The sequence below is a fragment of the Mirounga angustirostris genome, unplaced genomic scaffold (genome assembly GCF_029215605.1).
Source record: "Mirounga angustirostris isolate CCGP_5_RB_7025 unplaced genomic scaffold, mMirAng1.0.hap1 SCAF_2, whole genome shotgun sequence".
Taxonomy (NCBI): Eukaryota; Metazoa; Chordata; class Mammalia; order Carnivora; family Phocidae; genus Mirounga; species Mirounga angustirostris.
Window position 1 is genome coordinate 192,694,334 of NW_026991710.1, and position 7,786 is coordinate 192,702,119.

The window sequence follows — 7,786 nt, forward strand, 5'->3', positions numbered from 1 at the left end:
AATGGGTTCCTGTCTCGCATTTAGGTCTTTAATCCATTTTGAATTTATTATTCTGTATGGTGTAAGAAAGTGGTCATTTCTTTCTTTTGCATGTAGCTGTCCAGTTTTCCCAACACCATTTGTTGAAGAAACTGTCTTTTTTCCATTGGATATTCTTTTCTGCTTTGTCGAAGATTAATTGACCATACAGTTGTGGATTCATTCCTGAGTTTTCTTTTCTGTTCTATTGATCTATGTCTATTTTTGTGCCAGTACCATACTGTTTTGGTCACTACAGCTTTATAATATAACTTAAAGTCCAGAATTGTGATGCCTTCAGCTTGGCTTTTCTTTTTCAAGGTTGCTTTAGCTTTTTGGGGTCTTTTGTAGTTCCATACAAATTTTAGGATTGTTTATTCTGGCTCTGTGAAAAATGCTGTTGGGATTTTGATAGGGATTGCATTAAATGTGTAGATTGCTTTTGGTAGCATAGACATTTTAACAGTATTTGTCCTTCTGATCCATGAGCATGGAATGTCTTTCCACTTTTTTGTGGCCTCTTCGATTTCTTTCATCAGTGTTTTATAGTTTTCAGAGTACAGGTCTTTCACCTCTGTGGTTAGGTTTATTTCTAGGTATCTTATGGGTTTTGCTATAATTGTACATGGGTTTGATTCTTTAATTTCTTTTTCTGCTGCTTCATTTTTGGTGTATAGAAATACAACGTATTTCTGTATGTTGATTCTGTATCCTGTGACTTTACTGAATTCATGTTTCAGTTCTAGCTATTTTATGGTGAAGTCTTTTGGGTTTTATATATAGAGTATCATGTCATATGCCAATACTGAAAGTTTTACTTCTTCCTTGACAATTTGGATATCTTTTATTTTTTTGTTGTTGTCTGATTGCTGTGGCTAGAACTTCCAGTACTGTGTTCAGTAAGAGTGGTAGGGGTGGGCAGCCCTGTCTTGGTCCTGACCTTAGCGGAAAAGCTGTCAGTTTTTCCCCACTGAGGATGATATTATCTGTGGGTTTTTCAAACATGGCCTTTATGATGTTGAGGTATGTTCCCTCTAACCCTACTTTGTTGAGAGTTTATATCAACAATGGATGCTGTACTTTCACAAATGCTTTTTCTGCAACTACTTAAATGATCGTATGGTTCTTATCCTTTCTTTTGTTAATGTGGTATATCATGTTGATTGATTTGCAAGTATTGAACCATCCTTGCAGCCCAGGAATAAATCCCACTTGATCTTGGTGAATGATTCTCTTTTTTTAGTGGAGTCTTTATCTGGTTTTGGTATCAGGGTAACTCTGGCCTCACAAAATAAATTTGGAAGTTTTCCTTCCTTTTTATTTTTTGGAATAGTTTAAGAGGAATAGGTATTAACTTTTCTTTAAACATTTGGTAGAATTCACCTGTGAAGCCATCTGGTGCTGGATTTCTGTTTGTTGGGAGATTTTTGATTCCTGATTCAAGGGCTTTGCTAGTTATCATTCTGTTAAAGTTTTCTATTTCTTCCTGTTTCAGTTTTGGTAGTTTATCTTTCTAGGAATTTATCAATTTCTTCTAGATTGTCCAATTTGTTGACATATAGTTTTTCATAATATTCTCTTACAATTGTTTGTGTTTCTGTGGTGTTGGTTGTGATTTCTCCTCTCTCATTTGTGATTTTATTTATATGGCTTCTTTCTCATTTCTTTTTGACAAGTCTAACTAGGAGTTTATAAATTTTATTAGTTTTTTCAAAGACCCATCTCCTGGTGTCATCGATCTGTTCTATTGTTTTGTTTTTTTAGTTTCTCTATAATTTATTTCTGCTCCAATCTTTATTATTTCCTTCCTTTGCCTGGGTTTAGGCTTTGCTTTTCTTTTTCTAGCTCCTTTAGGTGTAATATTAGGTTGTTTATTTGAGATTTTTCTTGTTTCTTAAGATAGGCCTATATGGCTATATACTTGCCTCTTATAACTGCTTTTACTGCATCCCAAAGGTTTTGGACTACTGTGTTTTCATTTTCATTTGTTACCATGTTTTTTGTTTGTTTGTTTTTTTTTTTAATTTCTTCTTTGATTTCCTGGTTGACTCATTCATTGTTTAGTAGCATGTTGTTTAACCTCCAGTATTTGTGGTCTTTCCAAATTTTGTCTTGTGGTTGATTTAAAGTTTCATAGCATTGTGGTCAGACAATATGCATGGTATGATTTCAATCTGTTTATATTTTTTTGAGGCCTGATTTGTGACCTAGTATGTAATCTCTTCTGGAGAATGTCCCATGTGCATTTGAAAAGAATGTGTATTCTGCTGTTTTAGGATGGAATGTTCTGAATATATCTGTTAAGTCCATCTGGTTCACTCTGTCATTCAAAGCCATTGTTTCCTTATTGATTTTCTGTTTAGATGATCTGTCCATTGATGTAAGTGGGTTGTTAAAGTCCCCTACTATTATTGTATTATTATCAATGAGTTCCTTTATTTTGTCATTATTTTTTAATATATTTGAGAGCTTCCAAATTGCATACATAAACATTTATAACTCTTACATCTTCTTTTTGAGTTGTCGCCTTTATTATGATATGATCCAGTTTCAAGGAGTGAGAGAATAAAACCCTTAGGATACTTTCCCATGTGGAAATAATCATCAGAATTCAAAGACCTGCAAAGTTTCTCTTTGAGAAAAAGTACCTTGGAAGTTTGAAAATAGGAAATTGGGCCTATCTAATGAAACTTTAAGAAATTTAGAGATGATATGTCTCATATTTGCATTTCAAAGTGGAGCTGTTATCATGAATCAAACTCAACATTAGTAAGTGGTCCTGGGTCAAACTTTATTAATTTTAACTTCAATATATGTTTGAACAATCACACCATATTTTAAACCTATAACCATAACAATATTGAAACATCACATTCAAAGGTGAATTTCATTTAGTTGAGTATTATAAGTCCATTACTCTAATGAGTTGAATGCTGATATAGTCATGTTGGGCTGCTAACAAAGCACCATAGACTACATGGTCTAAACAACAGATCCTTATTTCTCACAATTCTAGAAGCTGGGAAGTCTAAGAGCAAGGTCCCAGCAGATTCACTGGCTGTTGAGAACCCTCTTTCTAGCTTGTAGATGGCCACTGTCTTGTTATGTCCTTACATGTTGGTTTGTTTGTTTTTTCTTTATGTTTTCTTTTTTTTTTTTTTTAAAGATTTTATTTATTTATTTGAGAGAGAGAATGAGATAGAGAGCATGAGAGGGGGGAGGGTCAGAGAGAGAGGCAGACTCCCTGCTGAGCAGGGAGCCTGACGTGGGACTCGATCCCGGGACTCCAGGATCATGACCTGAGCCGAAGGCAGTCACTTAACCAACTGAGCCACCCAGGCGCCCTTTATGTTTTCTTTTGTGTATGTGGGCATACATGCTGAGAAAGGGAAGAGAAGCAGCTCTGGTCTTTCTTCCTCTTCTTATAAAGACACTAATCTGCTCTACCTTCATAACTTCCTCTAAACCTAATTATCTCCCATAGGCCTCCCCTCCTAATACCATCACATTGGGGATTACAGCTTCAAAATATGAATTTCAGGGAACCAAATATTTATTCCATAACAAATCATGTCCTTCCAAGGTCATGTGTACCTAAAATATAAAAATGCAACCTTATTTGGGGGTGCCTGGGTGGCCCAGTTTGTTAAGTGTCCAACTCTTGGTTTCAGCTTAGGTCGTGATCTCAGGGTCCTGTGATTGAGCCCTGGGTCAGGCTCCCTGCTCAGTGCAGAGTCTGGTTGAGATTCTCTCTCCATCTTCCTCTGCCCCTCCCCAACCTCTCTCTCAAATAAATAAATAAATAAATAAATAAATAAATAAATAAATATTTAATGTGACCTTATTTGGAAACAGGATCTTTGTGGATATAATCACATTAAGATGAGGGCATACCAGGGACCTCTGGGTGGCTCAGTTGGTTAAGTGTCTGCCTTTGGCTCAGGTCATGATCTCAGGGTCCTGGGATTGAGTTCCGAGGCAGGGAGCCTGCTTCTCCCTCTGCCTTTGCTGCTCCCAATGCTTGTGTTCTCTCTCAAATAAATAAATAAAATCTTAAAAATAAAAAAAGAGGAGGGCAAACTAGATTAGTGTGAACCCTAATCCAATACTAGTGACCTTTTAAGAAGAGGGAAATTTGGACACAGTGACAGGCACAGAAGGAAGATGGTATGAAGACACATGGATACACACCAAGTAGAAGATCATGTGACAGTGGAGGCAGAGATGGACTAAGGAACACCAAGGATTGCCAGCAATCACCATAACCTTGAACAAACAAAAAAGGATTCTTCTATAGAGCCTTCAAAAGGAAAATGGTCCTACATACCTATTGATTGCAGAATTCTAGCTTCCATAACTGTGAGAGAACAAATTTCTGGTTAGTCACCCAGTTTGTGGTACTTTGTTATGGCAACCCTACAAAACAATAAAATTACTAAGGAAAAAATATTGCAATTCACATATGAGAAAAAACAATGCCAACACATTCTAGAAGGAACTTGACCTAGCCTTGTTCTAACTCTGTAGCTTTTAAATTTTCAGCCTTATGCTGGTAGGAGACATTGACTCTTAGAAGATCAAGAATACTATAATTTGTATAGCCTCACAAAAAGAGTATTATCTCCATTTTCCCTAGGCTTTCAGGTGACAAAGAGACCCTTGAACTATATAGCTTCTGATTTACGAGTAGACTCGATAACAAGGCCAAGGATAACAGAAGACATTAAAATGTGGCCATTGACTTTATACAAAATATCCAGATAGCAGTTAACTGGCTCTCTGTAGTCCATAGTCACTTCCTAAATGGCCCTAGATCTGTTGACCACATTCAAAAGTTTATCTTTTCTAATTAATACTTCTTTTGCAATGATATGAGTGAAACTGACCAGAAAGAAAAGGTTCTTCTTCTTCTTCTTTTTTTTTAAGATTTTAAGTATTTTTGACAGAGAGAGAATGTACAAGCAGGGGAAGCAGCAGGCAGAAGGAGAGGGAGAAGCAGGCTCCCTGATGTGGGGCTCAATCCCAGTACCCTGGGATCATGACCTGAGCTGAAGGCCGATGCTTAACCATCTGAGCCACCCAGGCACCCTGAAAAGGCTCTTCTTGATATAAATGCTGTGGGTCCAAAGTATCTGAAATAGCTACTATTGAAACAGAGTCACCATGGGACATTTTAAACATAAGATGTTTAGTTTTCAGAGTTACAGTCTGCTAAATTGAAGTTTAAAGTTAGAATACAAAAGAAGAAAAAGGAACATCTTCATCTTGCTATGAGAAAATGGAATGAAAAGAAAAAATGAAAGACACTAGGAAATGCTAAGTGTATCCTATTAGCCTTCTTAAATGCTCTAGGCATTTAAGGATCAGAAATAGTCATCAATTAAAAAATGCTTTTTGAGTAAGAATATTCTTTTTATCCCAATCAGCCAACCTTCAACACACACACAGATACATACACGCGCCACAACTTATACACACGGAAAAAGCATTTGCAAATCTGCAATTTATTTTTACAGTGGATTTGATTTATTATTGGAGTTATGAATTTATTCTGGCTGAAACATTAAAAAGGACTCATCTGTGGTGTTCTTTAGGAACTGTTTGAATTTTAGTTTTAGTAAATTTCCATGATTTAGCTATTTCCATAAAAGAAAATTTTGAAAGTGATGTGTCTGACCTTTACTAGTTAAGATCAGTTACTTGCTCTCAAAATGGACTGACTGAAATGATCTTAAATATGTCCTGAGTGTGGGTTATATAAAGAGGTTTCTGAATGTAGATATCACTGCCTACTCTGAGTGTTGCTGGCACTGAGGACTAGATGCAAACTCTTAAATTGCTCTATTGACCACCGCAGTGTGAACACGAGATAAAGTCTAGAAATGCTCTTGCAAGCAGTCGACTAGTATATCTTTGATGTATTCCAGTTTTTTTTTTTTTTTTTAAGATTTTATTTATTTATTTGAGACAGAGAGAATGAGAGAGACAGAGAGCACATGAGAGGGGGAAGGGTCAGAGGGAGAAACAGGCTCCCTGCCGAGCAAGGAGCCTGATGCGGGACTCGATCCAGGGACTCCAGGATCACGACCTGAGCCGAAGGCAGCCGCCCAACCAACTGAGCCACCCAGGCGCCCCTGTATTCCAGTTTTGATGCTATGCAACAAGCTTTCACACAGATCTTAAGAATTACTCCTATGGGGAGACCAAGACTATCATTCATCACACGGAAAGGGGCTACATAAAGTTTATTCCTCTCTAATTATAAAAAAAAAAAAAGAAATGTAACTGTGTCTTAATTCTTTGAAACATATATGCATCTAATATCCATACCACTGTAACCTGTTCTGGTTTAACTTTGGAGTATGCCCTGCTCAGTTCCAGTGGGTAGAATATTGTCTCTATAGCCTATGCCTTATCTTTATCAAGATACATTTTCTCTCTCTGTATATTGGACAATCGTCACTTCCAGTTGGATCTTTTCTTTCTTAAATATGATGTATTTGGCATGAAATACTTTCATGCACAGATTTCATGAAAAAAATTGATATAGTGGTCTCTTTTACCCTAAAGGTAGATATAGTCATAGTTACCACTTAAAACTAAATTCCTTTCGATAATTCTCATTTTGAAGTGATTCTAAAGTCTTTTACACACAGGAAAATCATATTCCTAGAAGGTGAGAAAGGAAAAAGATCCACAAAACTTATTTTATTCGAGTATGTTTGAGAGTGAATCTCATTCTGAATATACCCAGCTTCTCATAATGCAGGCAGCTCAGCAACCATGTCTCCCTTCACAGTGCCTCAGAAATGAGAGGAGGATACTCTTGTTTTTAGAATTGAAGATTTTAACCTTATCCAAATACTCAGACGGCAAGAATAAATACTTAAAAACTGTACATTTGTTTCTACCTTGAATAATGAAAAAACAAGAAGTTTTCTAGGTAAAAAGATTAAAGGAATTTATTAGCTGTTTGACCTTGATGCATGTGTATAACTACAAAACAAAAAAACTGGAAATAACACTTAATTGGAAGTAAAGAAACTTAGTTTCTAGTACTGGATCTTTTTAAAAATTTCCATTTGAATCTCTTCCTCGGCGCTGCCTGTGGAGGTGGCAGCCATCTGTTACTGGTCATCATGGCTGCCCTCAGACCTCTGGTGAAGCCCCAAATCGTTAAAAAGAGGACCAAGAAGTTCATCCAGCACCAGTCAGATCACTATGTCAAAATTAAGCACAACTGGTGGAAACGCAGAGGCATTGACAATAGGATGCGCAGAAGATTCAAGGGCCAGACCTTGATGCCCAACATTGGTTATGGGAGCAACAAGAAAACAAAGCACATGTTGCCCAGTGGCTTCCGGAAGTTCCTAGTCCACAACATCAAGGAGCTTGAAGTGCTGCTGATGTGCAGCAAATCTTCCTGTGCAGAGATTGCTCACAATGTCTCCTCCAAGAACTGCAAAGCTATTGTGGGAAGAGCAGCCCAGCTGGCAATCAGAGTCACCAATCCCAAGGCCAGGCTGCGCAGTGAAGAAAATGAATAGACAGCTCATTGTGCACATCATATTTATGTTAATAAAACCACAAAACTACCAAAAATTTTTTTCATTTGATCTTGCACAAGTTGCCTCAGTTTCCTCACTAATTTAATGAAGGTGTTGGAATATTTTCTCTCTCAAACTCCTAACAGTTCAGAGATCCTACAAATTGATGATGGGTAAACCCCCGTGTGCTGTCCCTTTCCCACGTGGAATTCAGAGGTAGA

At 37.0% G+C, this 7,786-nt stretch overlaps 1 protein-coding gene across 1 annotated transcript; it reads left to right on the forward strand.

Moving 5' to 3' along the window:
- The first annotated feature begins 7,116 nt into the window (after window positions 1-7,116).
- On the forward strand, window positions 7,117-7,566 carry LOC123847366 (large ribosomal subunit protein eL32-like). The gene has a single exon (XM_045879275.2). It carries the CDS (start codon window positions 7,158-7,160, stop codon window positions 7,563-7,565), a length of 408 nt encoding a protein of 135 aa, XP_045735231.1. The 5' UTR covers window positions 7,117-7,157; the 3' UTR covers window position 7,566.
- Window positions 7,567-7,786: the final 220 nt, after the last annotated feature.

Coding starts and splice junctions, on each gene's coding strand:
- LOC123847366 (XM_045879275.2), top strand. CDS start 7,158: ATGGCTGCCCTCAGACCTCTGGTGAAGCCCCAAATCGTTAAAAAGAGG.